Below are 16,419 nucleotides of genomic sequence, written 5' to 3'. Positions count from 1 at the left end.
GTTGCTGCAATGAAATTTCTGCAAAATGGATTAGCCTGCTGCATCATTTTGTTTTTCACTTTGATTTTTGGAGTGTCTTTGAATTCAGGTTAATAAAGGAAATCAAGGCATTTAGCAGTATCAATCATCACAATTTGGACTCATGACTGTAAAAAAATATGGACAAGTAAAGCTTTCTGACATCTGGCTTCTTGTATTTTTGAACCCAGAGTCTGCACAGTGGCGATTAGAGATAGAGTCACTGTACAAAATTCCTGCTCATGCACAAACTGTGCGCAACCACCAACATGCTTCCAGCAGCCCAGCTACTCCGGTTAGGCTAGTTCCATCCCTTCTGTTGATTTTACTAAATAACTGTCAAAAAAACAAACGAAAACTGCTGCTACTATCGGATTATTAATTTAAGGTTAATACAACCATGTTGACATATTCAAATAGGCACACATCTTAACATACTATAGTACAACATCAAATAATATTATGTAACTCTCACTGTTAATGTGTTAGCTAGATTAACAGTTAGCACCCACAATGTGTTAGAGAGTTGTTAGCGAGTTTACAGTTTTACACAAGTTTGGCTCTCATTTTCAACATGTTTGAATCGATAATTAGTCATCCTTTAGTTTTTGTTAGCCTCACAGACCAAGAAATGCTATCAGCTGTACACACTCCACAGAGGCCCAGAGTTATTGTAGATGAACATTTAAACAGTTTTACACCCATCACACACACACAGAGCACTCTGCAGCCTGGAAACATGGAAATATAATAGAAAACTTTAAGCAAGATCTACATTATTATCAACGGCTACATTTACAGTGGGGAAAAATGTGTGAGGAGGAGACCATCGGAGCCAAACTTGGTCTGGATTTCTAGGTCCAGTGGTTTTTAGAAACCTCCTCCTCTTCTTTCATCACAGCTGTCCTGTCCCAGATGTGCTGTTGATCCACTGAGGCAGATGTCTTTTTAGAAACATCAGGAGGACTGAAGCTTAACTCAGTAATAGAGGAGGACATTTAATCTTCACCAGCAATCTTCAACCCACTGTGCAAAATATATGGATTTATTGTTAACAGTGTTTTGATCAGCTGCCCTGGGCATCTTCTATTAATGCTTCATTTTATGTTTCTCAAAGGATGTAGGCTACAGAGCATACAGTCATTTAGTCTTCCATATAACTCTAATAATAATTCAGCATGCTTTTTAACCTGGATATTTGAAATAAAAACGCTCACTTCCAAATCTAGACCCATAAAGAGCTGGTGAAAGTCAGAAATGTAGACATAAATTTTAGTTTCAGCTCATAAGTATTAAGCTTTGCCATTTTCTTTTGACATATTTCGCTGAGTAAAAGCAGCTGTAGTCACTTCATAAATGCAATAAGAGCTCACTGGAAAGTATCTAAAATACAACTAATGATATTTTAATATCTGAATACTGACTGAAGGTGAAGTTGTATTTACATGCAAAGAAAGGATGGACTCTCCCTCTCTGACTGAGTTTATGAAACTTAAACTAGTTTTAATGTTTGCTACAAATTGGGGAAAACACCTCAGCCAGACAGCTGTGGTTAAACCCTGTTTACTTCAATTGTGTGTTAAACATCTGTGTTTTCAGTATTTAGGACACATTTCTGTGAATCACCATCAACAAACTGAGATATCAGGTAGAAACTAGAATTACAGGCAGTTTGTCAATGTGAAAATTTCCAATCTTAGTAATTCATCTTTGGTTAATGCTGTCTTAATGTTGTTGAAGTGCTCTTTTTTTAAAAGGCAGCAGTGTTATTGATTACTTAATTTATTGTACTGTTACTGTCCATTCACATGTGGAGAGAAACAGAAACATGCTGCTGTTTGCAGATAGTTAATAATCAGCTCTAAACAGGAGCTGAAGAAGATCCAGCCTGTTACTCTTACAGTATATAATGAATTACTTTTCTCTGTTTCTCATATAAACCGTTTCAGTGCCTCATCTTTGGCAGCCTGCTGCATGAATTAACATCCTTCTGTTCGGTAAAGTCAGAGCACCAGAACTAATGTCTGAACTACAGCGCTGACTTTTAATTAACATTCAAGCTCTACAGAGTGATTTCTTTAGTCGGGGTGAATTCATTCATGTGCACAGATTAGCCACCAAACTAGCTAGCTAAGCTAGCTAAGGATGCTAATTTACTAGTTAGCTTAAAATCACATATTTTACTCATAGAAAAAGTACAACAGTGCCTCTGATCACTTATGTTGGTTAGTTCAGTTTACTGCAGAATACAGCATGCTGTCAGCTTTACACAGAGAGTCGTGGTTATGGGAAGTAAAGGTTGGATCTTCTCTCAGTCTTCATCTGCAATTCACAACAGAGATATGAGAGTTTCTCCTGACAGGAGCTGTCAATCAAAGACAATGTGATATCACACCCTAATTTTACAGCTTTGGGCGAGTAATTTGAAGCATAATCATAAGAAAAGTGACCACTTTGAGCCCAAATCAGCATGATAAGAACTACTTATCTTTGGGAAAACCTTTTTTTTTTGTTTAGTTTGACAGCTCTCTGTTTGACAGCGAGTGTCTGTGGTCATCTGTTGAACACAGAGGAGGCTCTGTCATGGTTTAGGGCTGCATTTCAACCATTGGTGTTGGTGTTTTTTGCAATTATGAATGCAGAAAAGTACTTTCAAATATTAATCCATCATCCGGTGTCATCTGGAAAGTGCCTGATTGTCAGCAGCTTCAACTTTCATCCTAAACACACTGGTAATGCAGTAAAAGCATACCTGAGTAGAAAAACACACGAGGAACCTTATGAGTCATGGATTGGCCTCACCAGATTCGGGACCTCAACATTATTGAAGCAGTGTGGAATCAACTTGACACAGAACACAACAAAAGGCAGCCAACGTCCAAAGAAGAGCTTTGAGTGTCCTTCAAGAAGCCTGGAGAACTATTCCTGAAGACTACTTAAAGAAATGACAAGAAAGCTGCCTGGGTTCAGGCTGTGTTATAGAATAAAGGTGGTCATAACAAATATTGAATAGCAAACTCTGTTTTTGATTTATATGCTATATTCCAATGTATATTTGCATGTTTCAATAAATAGCTGGAAGGAACCCTTCCACGCCGCAGGTATGAGACACAGTTCAGTGTTTGTGTGGTCAAGAATAGTGTTAAGGTCTAACAAGCAATGTGCCACTGTGATCTGAGTTATCTGTAACAGTTAATGGCTTCTAGCCAGAGTCCATGTTCAGGTTGTTTGAAAGCAGTTTAGGATTTATGCAATGTTTGGAAAACAAGAATTACAATAAATGTGCATTTTTGTCTTATAACACAGCTTACCCAACTAATCTACCCTAAAACACATTTTCCAACTTTCCAGTAACTGTTTCTCTCATTTATGAGGTAATTTAAATTAAGGTATATTGCATATTACAGAAATTAAGTTGACTTCTCCTTTATGATAGTGATGCTGCATCTAAATTTTCCGAAGCAATGAGTTTGCACACTTAAGTAAAGCCTACTTGTAAGATTTTACCTTGTAGTTCCCACAGGGCAGTAAAGTAAACTGTTGACGCATGTAGATGTACAGAGTACATATTTACACATATTGCACAGATTTACTTTCATTTCCTGGGGGGTTGAACACATTTGACCTTTACCCCTAAACCACGATTCAAACTGCACTCCTAAAATTTCTTAGTTTACCTGAGAGGAAGCTACCTTTATCCTGCTATTGAGATTCCAGTCTCTACAGTGTGATTAATACAACTGTGGACACACACACACACCAGACACACAAATTAATAGCTGTCACTGTAAGCTTTAGCAGGCACAGTACCGCCTGCTGTAACCTTTCCCTGGATTACCAATATAACTCCTCATCAGGGTGTTAGCTCAGCACTAGCAGGGGAGGAACAGGCAAGATTGATGCTATTTGTCTCCTCACACATGCTAAGATAGAGGTCACATCTTACTGAACTAAGACAAGAGAGACAAAACACAGTCTCTTTCTCCACATTCATTCATTCTCCAGCAGTGAGAGAGAGGACTCACAAATGAAGCAGTTTGAGAGCCTGACCTCATTTCAAAGATGAAGATACAGAGTCATTTATAGCTGCACATAGACAGATGGACTGGCAGACAGATGGACTGGCAGATATAGTGGGTATTTTAGATCTGATGAAGCATATAGTGGCATGAGGACATGGAGTGGATCTTGTTTAATTTAATTCATTATATGCCTAATATTTATAATATTTGTGACAGAGGTATTGATATGTAGTTATGCACAAAAAGGGACACTAAAAGTATACATGCATGTGTGCTATGTACAGAGAAAACATGCAGAAAGATGATAAGTCATTTGCTTTGCAAAAACAGATGGCTCGCTTTAAGACCCATCCCATAATTGACCTCCCCCTTTTCCTAGAAGCCAGTAGGCTCTGCTAGCTGTCAGGGAAAATCACCATAACCCTGTTGTCACTATAGCCGATCAGCTTGCCTGATGAAAGTGAAGTCCCTTTCAGGGCAACAGCAGCCCCTGGTATGGTAATGGCATGTAGGCCACATCCTTTTTGCTTGCTTGTCCCCCATACTTGACATTTGATGATTTCTGTAGCTATGTGTCCTTCTAAAGGCCCGAGGACAGCTGTGGCTCTTGGATACCTGATGTCACTCTTCCGCATGGTTTGTCAGTCGGCTGTGACAGTGCAGTGTTTGTCAAATGGGAATGAAGGGAGCAAAGGATTAACCATGATTAAGCCTAAAATAATGTCTTTTTAGTAGAGGACTTAGCATGTACAAAGGCACGTGGAACACACTGCACAAGTCACATATTCTTCAGTTGTGTCTGAGCTTTCAACACTTATTAACAGTGATATATTCTATACCTGCTCATCTTATCCATTCGCTTACTTGCGTGAAACCCTAAAACAAATTCCAGCTCTGATAATTTAAAAGTAACACAGTCTGTTCCTTTACTTCAGTGGATAAAACAGCTGGCCTACAGTATCTGCTGTGTACACGTATAATGCAGCCACTTAGCACTTGTTAGGAAGTGTGAAAACGACAGCTCATTAAAGGTCTAACGTGAGGTTCGATACTTGTGAAGCCCATCCTCAAACCATTGAGAAGTGTGGAGCACTGATAGGAACCCTCTACAGCTCTTCAAAGGATGATGGCATGTCAGAAGTTGAAAAGAAGAAGGCTAAGGGTGGAACAGAGAAGTGCAGGTCATACTCGGTGAAGTGAGCTTTGTTGAAGCTTTACCTGCTTTGAACTTGCTTGTGAGATCTTTGTTTTATTTGTGATGTGATGGAAGATTGTTGACACACCTGTGTCAGTGGAGCATGCAAGCGAGATGCCACACAAGTTTATTGTATTAATCTCTTAGATTCTTTGATTTTTTTAACCCCCCCCCTGTGTATCTCTAATAGCCTGACAGCCCTTATGCACAATTTAGATCCGCCACTGGATGGCGCACGAGTATCTGTATTTGATTCATAAAAAAATTGCTTTAAGTCCCAAATTAGTAACATATACATGCATGCTGAATGTACCATGTAACTGCAAGGTTACCCGCTGCATTCCCCCTTCATTTCGGATTAATCAGACAGAGATATGACAAAACCAGAGCATATAAATGACAGTCACTAAGAGCGAGTGATCTTTGCCAACCTCAGGGGCCCCCAAGCTCCCAGCATAGCACGTATGACTGTGCAAACAAACCTATTAGTCCACGCAATGTGTCTTAATTGTGGGGCACTTCTGAGAAGTCTCGTTGCAGTGGCCACACACAAAGAATGGGCGTGAGTACTCCCTCGAAAGGCAGCCCAGAGACTCTTGCTTTTTTGCAGCAGCAGCAGCAGCAGCGATCTGAGCGCTCAATTTACAGCCTTGGAGGGTGGGACAGAAAGCACACCAGCGGGATGGATAACGCAGGTAGGTCGTGGTTTATCGTTCCTTCATAGAAATGCCTGAAAAGTGCTTGTTTCATCACAATTATCAGCCAGAACGAGGATAGAGGAAGGGAACATCTTTTTTTTGGACATTTTAATTTGGTACAAAGTGCTGCAGCGCGCATTCCCATCAGCAAACACGCAGCTGAAGCACAAATAATTGCTTTGATAGGATAATTATAAAGGATGATCAATTTCTACACCATGCTTATTTGGATTGTGGTATTTAACGATCAGTCGCTTTTCCCTTTACGCACAAGTCTTTTTACGCACGCTGGTTACAAGTTTATTAAGTGAACTATATAAGATCCCATTAATGTTATTGTCTCACATGAGAATTATTTTTCTCTTATATCAGGAATTGCAACCGCAGATGTCTGAATACTCTCCCCAAATCAACTAAGACGTGCAGGAGGGAGGGGAGTCTCAGTCGGAGAGAGTCTGAGTGCGTCTGTGTGTCAGAAGGTGTTTGAGAGAGTGAGGGAGCATCACATATTGAGGAAGAGAGAGGGGAAGATAGAAGGGACCGACTCTGGACCAGGTGATCGAGAGCTAACAAACCTCCAAGGGGCTACCGGGCTGTATCAGTGTGCACGGGATCAGCGATCCAACCATGGTGCCAGCGCGCTGCCCGGGACGCTGTGCCATACTGGCACTGGCCCTCCTCTTGGGATGCGGCGTGGCTTTCTGCCTTGGCCAGAACGACACGGAACCCATAGTTCTCGAGGGGAAGTGTCTAGTGGTGTGCGACTCGAACCCTTCTTCGGACGGCGCAGTCACCTCCTCACTTGGCATTTCAGTCCGCTCCGCTGGGGCAAAGGTGGCTTTTTCAGCCGTGCGTGGAACCAACCATGAGCCGTCAGAGATGAGCAACACGTCCATGACCATCTATTTTGACCAGGTCAGATGTCCACTGAATTTAGCGTCAACACACCCATATCCAATACAAGTCCGATTTTATTCTAAAATAAAAATTTCTCTTCGTACAATCTGTTGGGTGGGTAAAACTTATGATCTTGCTCGATATTGATTTTCTATTACTACTAACGCTCTGTGCGATCCGAGCCAGAAGGTTTTCTAAAGACTTCGGCGTTATTTTATGTTTCAAAAGGATTCGTGTGCGTAATTGGCGTGATCTGGAGATGCGCCGCCAGACGATCACCCATGCACGATCATTTACCGCATGCGTCTTAGGCCTCGGCCGCATTTAGATATGCAATGTGTTGTTTTTGATTAGATATTCCAATAAGTTTTCACGGCTGAGGTCGTTGGACAGCGGCCTGTTATACGCCTCAAATTGGGATCCTTCCCAAAGTGCGACTGAAGTGCTGCCTGAAACATTTGGCAAAGCAGCACCAGGCTTACTGGCTTATACGCCTCTTTTTTAGTCACTGCGCACAGCAGACACAAACAATACGTTTCCACAAAACCAGCTGTTGTATTGAATTAAGCATGCACATAAAAAATAATCATACTAATAAAGCACTGTCTTATTGTGCTCCCTTTCTTATCACAGGTTTTAGTGAACATCGGCAACCATTTCGATCTCAAAACGAGTGTTTTCCAGGCTCCAAGAAGGGGAATCTATAGTTTCAGCTTTCACGTGGTGAAGGTCTACAACAGACAAACTATACAGGTGAGAAATTACGAAAAACGTGGGGTGCATTTTTGCATTTCCTGGGTACAAGACTCAGCTCCAAGTTTCTCGCTGCTCTTAATTGCAGGTGAACCTGATGCAGAATGATTATCCGGTTATATCAGCATTCGCCGGTGACCAGGACGTTACGAGAGAGGCGGCCAGCAACGGAGTACTGCTGATGGTTGAACGGGAGGACCGTGTCTATCTGAAGCTGGAACGGGGCACCCTAATGGGCGGATGGAAATACTCCACCTTCTCAGGCTTTCTAGTCTTTCCTCTATAATCTAATCTGCGATGACTCACGTCGCATGGGACTCTGCTTAGGTTGAGGAACCAAAAAAAGAAAAAAAAAGAAAAAAAAGAAAAAAAACATGCCATTTATTTTTAACTAAAATAACTGTCAGCCAAGGAAGCCGACGAATATCTGTATACCTACACTCGTCCACTATCTAGTCAAATATGAACGTTTCCTTGGAGTTTCATATATTCAAATCCATCAGCCAACTCTAACGCAATCTGGATGATTCAACGTATTAAACCGGCCAGTGGCCCGTACTTGTCGGGTACGTGGATTTTTTTGCCCCCTTGCTTGGAAAACAAACTTTGCCGACAGACAAACGGGTGTACCTGAGGGGACATGGACAAAGGAGAAGATGGGGGGAGTGGAGGAACTGACGCCTTGGACAGGCCGAGTGTGTTATGCTCTATTTTATGTTTGTATAGCCTTAAACAATTTATGGTTTCCGTCCAAGTGAAGTATATGGAATTATATGGACAAACAACAGAAGAAGTGCTTTCACGCCCAAGGCATTTTTTTTGCACGAATGGAAGTTTTATCTTTATGTTTTGTGCTGTCAATGGTGTTGCGTTTGGATGCTGAACATATTGAAAATACGCCAAATGTAGGCCGCCGACGAGTTTATTTAAAAGAGAAAAAAAAGGCGACATATTTCAGCCACCGAAGACGACTTAGAGCCCTTTTATTTAAAAAAAAAATAGTAATAATGATATAATTTATAAAGTACATATTCACATTATTGTGTGTTCTACATTTCGGAATCTGCGTAGCTTTGACTGATTTAATGTTCAGTGACGTTGCTCACCAAATGTACATTGTGGAAATTATAGAAGAATCCCTATGTCCCGCTTAATAAAAGGTATTGTATTGTATAGGCTAAGTGCATTTATCAGTTTTTGTTTACATATAACTTTTCAACGAAAGGGGATCTATCTGTGTATACAGAGTGTAGGAAAAATACATGTTTACAAATGAAGCTCAAAGGCCTCAAGAGGGATCAGAGGTTGAACTGTGAGCAGCTCACTCTGGTCGCTGTCCGAGGTGCTGAACTTATGGGCTTTTTAAAAAAAAAAAAAAAAAAAGTCAGGCAGCAGTTTCTTAAGTCAAACACTTCAGTGAAAACACTTGTTGTTGCCGGCTGGAAACTGCGATTCAATAACTGGGAAATATGAAATATCTGAAATGCGCATTTATGAATGCACTGCTGAGGAGAGCCAGGGCTGCTCCTGAGCGTGAAGTTTCAGCACAGCACGACCGCACACCGCGGAAACGTCCTTCTTTGTGGCAGAGCCGAAACTCACGTAAAGTAGACATATATTTGGAAGCGTTAGCGAGGTGGTTTGCAGATGTGGGTTAAAAAGAGAGCGAGAGATCGTAGTGTAGACTTTGTGCAAAGTTTGTTTCTTTTTCTTTCTTTCTTTCTTTTTTAAAAAAAAAATCACACGACTGGATGCCATCTTGTTTGAAAAAGGTCGTTTTGGGATATTTCAGCCCACACACTAAAATATCTCTCTGCCCCCCCACTTACACGCAGTCAAAGCCATACCACATACCCCCATCCCCACCACCCCCACAGCCCCTCCCTTCCCAGTCTAGGAAGGCCACACCTGAGTCAAGATGAACTGCATGACTCATACAAATTAAAGAAGAAGAAAAAGAACAGTGCCAAGAGCAAATATTTGCTCAGTTTTTTTTAATTAATATTTTTTTGTTTTGTTTAAAGCTATCCCCTTATCAGATACTACACTTAAGAAAAAAAATATCACGCTTTTCCCCTGGGCCAGTGATAATGTATTCAACAAACGCAGAAATATTTTACCATACAAGTCTGAAAAAGACTAAAAAAAACATCCTGTGGGAAAACATATGGCAAATGCACAAAAACACAAGGGGAAACTTGCTGTTTCTGTGGTTTACAGTAAATGAGGTGAACCAAGGTGAAAGCCTGATGTTTCCTTGTTAAGTCTGTGCCACTTAGAGATAACACTTTGGGGACAATACAGATGTGAATTGAGCAAAAGCAAAAGCGCTACAGAGAAAATCATCCCTGTTTTAACAATGTGGGAATCTGAGTCTTTAATATTCAAAGTCCAGCAATGTTTTTCTCTAAAGTCTTTAACATAAAAGTCTGTAAACCTAATGGCTAATTTGGCAAATGTGGCCCTCTTTTTAAGTTCTGAGGGCCTTTTTTGTATTATAGACTTTGGAGTGTTAACTCTGTGGATGCAGCCCAGCACAGAGTAAATGCACACCTTTGATTATGGAAGCCGCGACTTGGTGTGCTTGGATACAGTGTGTCTGTAGAGAAGGAGGAGTGTTGGAGGAGATTTGGAAAGAAAAACACAAAGGACAATCACCGCATAGTTACTAAACCTAGCTAAATGTCACACCTGTTGACATCTAAAGAAGTCTTTTATTTCTTGTCCTAGGTAAAGGTCGGTAAAGTTGGTTATGCCAGAAACTACTCTAGCAAAAATTCAGATATTTGTAGGACAAATCTGTATCGCTTTTTTTCAGTCAAGCTTTAAAGTGCTCTCAATTTAGGTTGCAAAGCTTAATAAATCTCTCATTCGCCGCTATTTTTTCTAGACTTTAGAATAAACAAAGTTCTTACGAGCCTCGGTGAAGACTGTCTGATTGGTTGAGCATCATAAATCTGATCCTCACCCTTACGGTGAAAGTCATTGTGCCGAGGAAATGTCAATTTAGCACAAAGCCAGCATGACATTGGCAGAAAAAACAGTTACGAGTACAGTACAATACCTGCCAGAAAAGTTGTGAGCCAATTTGTAGCAGTTTATGATCATCCTGGGCTCGTAGAAACATATTAACACAACACCATTGTTCTCTGTCAAACACACAGAGAAGAAAACATAAAACTAACTGTTTGTGCAGCTGAGGGTTAAAAATGAACACCAACAGCTGCTGGGCCCGGGCTTGGAAAACATTTGCATGTATAATTGACAATATCGTACACGTGAGCAGCTGGGAACCTTTTTTTGTTCACTTGGTTGCTTCTACCGCACAGATATCTGCTTTGGTCTTATTTTTTTTAATATACCTTCATTGTGTTTATAACAGAACACAACAGCTGAGAACAAAGATAAAGACCTGCTGATGAGCAGCTGATGCCAACAATAGGACTGCACAAACGGCAGAAAGTGCCAGCAAATCATTGTGATTTTGGAGAGTGTATTAAACTGGCCTATAAAGTACTAATTGTGCCCATACTGGAATGAGAAATCTGCATCCAAATGATCCCCTTAGATAATTAAGATAGCCATAGAGCACGTAGCAAACAAGACATGAAAAACAAAACCTTTTAAGATTATTGCACGCAATCAAATAAGTTAGACTAAATCACTTCTTTCATGTAAATAACACAACTTCCATAGATGGGATTATTAAAGCGTGGATATATTTGTTGAACTCCTTGGCGAGTAAAGCTGTTTGCAACTTATTAGGCACAACAGAGTGTAAATGATACCATAATGCTGCCGTTATTGCTAAATATTAGTCATCCTAACAGGATTTTTTTTGTGTTTGTTTGTTTGTAGCAGTAAATACAGAGTCACCCACACTGTCAAAGAGTATAAGCTCACAATTTGTCCACTCTCATTGTAAAACAGACTTGAGAATGTTTTTATTGAGGCACAGATGGCATTTTACTGTGCTTAGCAGCTATATACGGATAAATAAATAAAAACTATAGATAAATTCCAAAGCCAAGAACTCATAGGAACTTTTTTTTTTTTTTTTTTTTACTTTTTCTTCTATAGTCTCCTAAAAAAAATCCTCCTCATGAGGGCTGGTCCTCTCATTTGTATGACTCTGAGATACATGCATCTGCAGTAAGATCATAGGCGGGCTGCACCGCGGGCCCATCGACATCAGGGAGGTGCAGCCGTACATGCATTTGAATTTAAATTATGTAATAGACTCATGTCAGTTATTCCTTAATGAGGTTGTTTTAGAGAACTCCCACTTACAAAACACACATTTACACTTATAACCATTCTGAACATGCATCCACACACACACACACACACACACACACACACATGCACGCGTGTCACTGCTCATTCAGCCTTGAACAAAGTGGCTTCCTATTTGGAAACATCTAAACAAATCTTCAATCCACTGTAGGGAAAACAACATTAAAACCGTTTTAGAAATAAGAATTAAAGTTGTTTGGGGGCTGATTTGAAAGCTGTCCTCTGAAGATCAAGACGGCTTTCATTTCAGCTCCTCTTGTAGTCTCTAAACATTTAATTACACTGCCTTTGCATATCTTCAGTGGGTGATTTGTTCAGTCTTAACAAGGATGATAGTTGGCAGGTAAAATGTCATCTTCTCTCTATTTTTTATTTATTTATTTCTTTTTACCGAGGTAACAAGAAAATAATTACGCGTCATTTGTGCAAACAAAATGAAGGCCAACCTCTTCCTTTTCTCGTTGCACGAAAGCTCCACCGATTAAAACTCTTGAAGTGTTTCACTGAAAATATTGTAAATATTAGACCTTGCTCTTGCTTGATGAAAAAAAAATCCTGCCCTAACCTTGCGTGTAGCACAAGCTGATATCGGCTCTGTGATGAGGCACCATTTGTGTTCAGATTCTGCTTTTATTTATTGATATCATGATACTGATATGTTTCCTTGTGTATCAAAAACAGCATATAAGACACCAATCTTCATATTTATTACTAAATTAACTAAACTGTTACAAATACATTTATGCTTTTAGCTCCAAAAGTATTTTCACTTGTGCATTCACAATCTGATAAAAGCACATATTGGAGACTAAGTTTAACCTCAACTGAAGCTTCTTCTTTTCCACTGCTGAGCAAAGCTTTCTTTTTCAGATCCAACATCTCCTTTTCCTTTTCTGAGAACCGAGGTCAAGAAAACATTTTGATACTGTTGGCCCACAGTGAGACCTTTAAGAAATGTCTTCCTGACCCATCTTGAATTCCAACCTATGGTTAAGCAGCAATGGAGTTCACCACTTTGATTCACTTCTGTTATGAGAAAGCCAAAGAGAGCAGCACAACAAAACAGATATCAGCCAAGAAGTCAGTATTTTTTTTTACCAATGAAGCCAAGTGTTTGTGTTTTGGGCGTTTTCTGAATTTCTATATCTCATTCTTCTATTCTCCTCCAATGGCCGCCTGTGTGTGGACGTGCTTTGTACCTTTCTCTAGACTCCCAATGCCAAAGGAGAGAGACCCTAACAAGATTTTCAACCTTTCCTTTTGATTGCAGATGAGTTAAATACATTGGTATGCATGAGAGGGGGAAAAAAACCCTCAGAAAAGGTGTCTTTTGCCTTAGACTCATTTTCTCCCAGTCCTAGTCCCTGTTATGGGTGAAATTGCCTTAAGTGTGATTGTGAGTGCGAATAAGCCTTTCACAGCATTATTTTTATTCAAGCTGTTCCCAGGCAAACCTACAGGCAGTTCCTTTTGGGTCTGAAATGACGCTTAGGGGCCCACTCAATCTAATATCTAATGTGACTGTGAGTTAAAAGGAAATGCATACTGAATGTCAGGATTTATCACCAGTTTTAATGGTCCATACCTCTTTAGATCATATTAAAATGCTCTTTTCATAGGTTCCCCCCTTCAAATGAGCCCTTCTAATTTCATGGGCCACAGTAACGGACACATTTTGTCATTCCAAGCATGGAGACATAAACCACCATGAAACATAAGACCACCTGTGTGCTCTGCAACAGAGGAGCACTTTCACCTATTGCATTACTTTTTCCCCCCCTCAAATATTTAACTTTAAACCGCAAAACGACATCAAATCTATGTATGTATATAAGTCGCACATCCTGTTGAGTCAGACATTTCACTTAGGCTTTGGTATTACAATCGTGCAGTGACCTAGCTAATTTGCACTTGAATAGAGCGACACTGATGCAAACGGAGAATACACTGAGAGGATAACATGTGGCAGTGGCTTGTTAATAATGCATTTGTTTGCCAAACAAATAAATAGACGCATAACACAGACAAACATCAGTCACAGAACCGCTTCTGTGAACAGGCCCATCCCTGAAGAAAATGGGGGTTGGGGGGGTGGGGGGGTGGCAGAGAAAGTCTGTTTATTCCTTCTGCCACTGCCTGCAATATCCATACTGCTGAAACATGCAATTCCCCAAAGAAAATACAGCCTCGCCCAAGCCCACCCCTTCAGCACTCCCCCCTGCCAACCCCCACCATCACACAGAGACAGTAGGCAACGCCGAGCTCGGCATCCCCAGCTCATATGAGCGACTCCTTGATGTGATGGTTCCAATACATCATCTGTCTATGCACTGCATTCAGGCACAGCAAGCCCAAGAAAGCATCCTGGACCCAGCACCTAACCAGCTAAACTACATTCATTAGAATAGGAAAAACTGTGCCTCAGCACAACCAGCTGCAGTGGAGGACAAAATACACATACACACTGTGAGTTGTTGATCCTGTGGATCAGGGGCACACACACACACAAATGCATACAGATGTGAGATGTGCGTGTGCAAAGCGACAAACGTAACAGCACAGCAGAGGAAGTAAGACTATTTTTACAGGTGTAGGTGTGGATTCTGGTTATGGTAATTTTATAGATCATGTGGAAATATGGCAGTGGGCTTAATAGGGTTACATTTTTACCCTCTGTAAATTCAAATAGACTCAAATCACAAACCACAGTAAAGACACCCGTGCACTGTATGTTATACTGCTAAGTGAAACTCAAATGTACCTGCGACTTTTTGGCATGTCAGTTTGATTTCTAAGCAGATAGGACTAGAAAGACCACCAATGAGATGTCAAACACATTTTTTTTTCTGTCCACTTTATTTTTATGCATACAGCTTTATAAAAATAGTAAATGCGCTTTATAAAATGCAGTAAGGAAGGAGAAAATATGGGACAAATAAAAGCACAATCATAAACACATCTGAAGAGTCAGACTCTCAGAAACATGTCAGACGATCCCGTAAAGCCTGTCAGGTGAGTCACGTCAACGTCCAAATGATAATAGCACCCTTCCCTGTAAATTATTGCATTTACCCAGCTCTGTGGAGTGCCGACAACTACCCAAGACTTGTTGTTCTACACTGACAGAGATCTGAGCCTAGTGCTGTAGTGCTTTATAGACAGACCAGGCAGATATCATCTAAGTCATCCCTCTAAATAAAACACAAACGATGTGATAACAGTATAAAAAGATTTCATCCCTTTGACCAGACCTGGCTGTTTCTCTTTTTCTCTTTGATATTATTAAGTCGACTCATTTCTACATTTTTAATTAGGTTAAGTGAGAACTTTTCAACGCATAATTAAAGAATCAAAAGTAACCTTTTACTGTCATGACAGAGGAAGGAGGAGCCCAGTTTAGATCAGTCTATCAGGAGCTTTCTCACCTTAAAGTGACTGATGCTCATTATACCGTAATGAGTTTAACTACAGCTCCAGCTAAACTCTACATGCACATTATGTTTTCATCTTTCCTTTCCATACTCGGCATTAAAGCAAATATTTTAAAACAGAGGGCTTCAAATTCACTCGTACAGACTTTTAAATATTTTCTGAAAATGTTGCCTTGTTTGTTTATTAAAGGAAAGCAATGTCGTTTAATATCTTACAGTAAACTAAAATTTTGACGATCATTTAGGATGAATCAAAGGCTTACGAGCAAAGACTGCATAAATATTTAAATATCTTCATTCATTTTTAAAAATCTAAATTTTCAGGGAAGTTTAGAGGAATTTAGCATTGCGCTGCCATCATAAGAATAAATATGAGACCTCCGAGAGCGGCAAATACTTACAGCAAACCAAACAGACTTCTTTTGTGAAAAGTGGGCCTGCTAGGTGAACTGTGCTGACCAAACTATCTTTAAACACTGTAAAGGTGACGATACTAAGCAGGCTGCCAAGAAAATAACAGTAACAGTGAACTGGAGGTTCATGGTAACACGTCTGCACTGTTACCAGGAATGGAGCTAAAAGTAGTTGCCCTCATATATGTGAACAGCCTCAGGCATCATTATTTCTTTCCTTAATAAGCTGTTGTCCTGGAGTCCAGGATGCTGCTACCTTTTAATAATGACAGCAGCTCACAGTTTTAACTATACACTGCCTCTACCTGCTCTCGGAGAATTGGCTTGGACACAATCACGGTCACGCCTACATGCAGTATTTCAGACAGTCATTCAGACAGTTTATGAAATGTAACAGATTTACAAAAAAACCAACAAAAAAACAAAGAACTTCACAGATGTGCTAGAAATCGAACCAAGTCGTGGAATTAGTGTTTTTTTTTCCTTCCTTTTGCAGAAACCCATTTATTGGCAGATGTTAGGTCCTGACCCATAGTTCAGGCTTCACAGTACACTAAACTACACTATACTCAGAGGAATTGTAAGAGACAGGAGAAATAGGATGGATTTAAAGAGCTCCTCTATTTCTCATTAAACAGCTTTATAGGAAAAATAATATGTATTTCAAGGGGGTAAGTGTCATGTTTTTTTTCAATT

The 16,419-nt window shown here is 40.1% G+C and overlaps 1 protein-coding gene across 1 annotated transcript; it reads left to right on the top strand.

Moving 5' to 3' along the window:
• Positions 1 to 5,596: 5,596 nt before the first annotated feature.
• On the top strand, positions 5,597 to 8,739 carry cbln2b (cerebellin 2b precursor). The gene is made up of 4 exons (XM_063483410.1): positions 5,597 to 5,930; positions 6,306 to 6,848; positions 7,464 to 7,583; positions 7,672 to 8,739. The coding sequence occupies exons 2-4, from the start codon at positions 6,561 to 6,563 to the stop codon at positions 7,867 to 7,869; spliced, it is 606 nt and encodes a 201-aa protein (XP_063339480.1). The 5' UTR covers positions 5,597 to 5,930; positions 6,306 to 6,560; the 3' UTR covers positions 7,870 to 8,739.
• The last annotated feature ends 7,680 nt before the right edge of the window (positions 8,740 to 16,419 follow it).

The sequence above is a fragment of the Pelmatolapia mariae genome, linkage group LG9 (genome assembly GCF_036321145.2).
Source record: "Pelmatolapia mariae isolate MD_Pm_ZW linkage group LG9, Pm_UMD_F_2, whole genome shotgun sequence".
Taxonomy (NCBI): Eukaryota; Metazoa; Chordata; class Actinopteri; order Cichliformes; family Cichlidae; genus Pelmatolapia; species Pelmatolapia mariae.
Note: the sequence above shows the minus strand (reverse complement) of the source record. Positions and strands in the feature narration are given on the sequence as shown.

Bases quoted from the DNA above. Each gene is read 5' to 3' on its own strand.
- cbln2b (XM_063483410.1), top strand. From the start codon at position 6,561: ATGGTGCCAGCGCGCTGCCCGGGACGCTGTGCCATACTGGCACTGGCC. The intron at 6,849-7,463 runs GTCAGATGTCCA...TTCTTATCACAG, and splicing joins TGACCATCTATTTTGACCAG to GTTTTAGTGAACATCGGCAA. The intron at 7,584-7,671 runs GTGAGAAATTAC...TCTTAATTGCAG, and splicing joins ACAACAGACAAACTATACAG to GTGAACCTGATGCAGAATGA.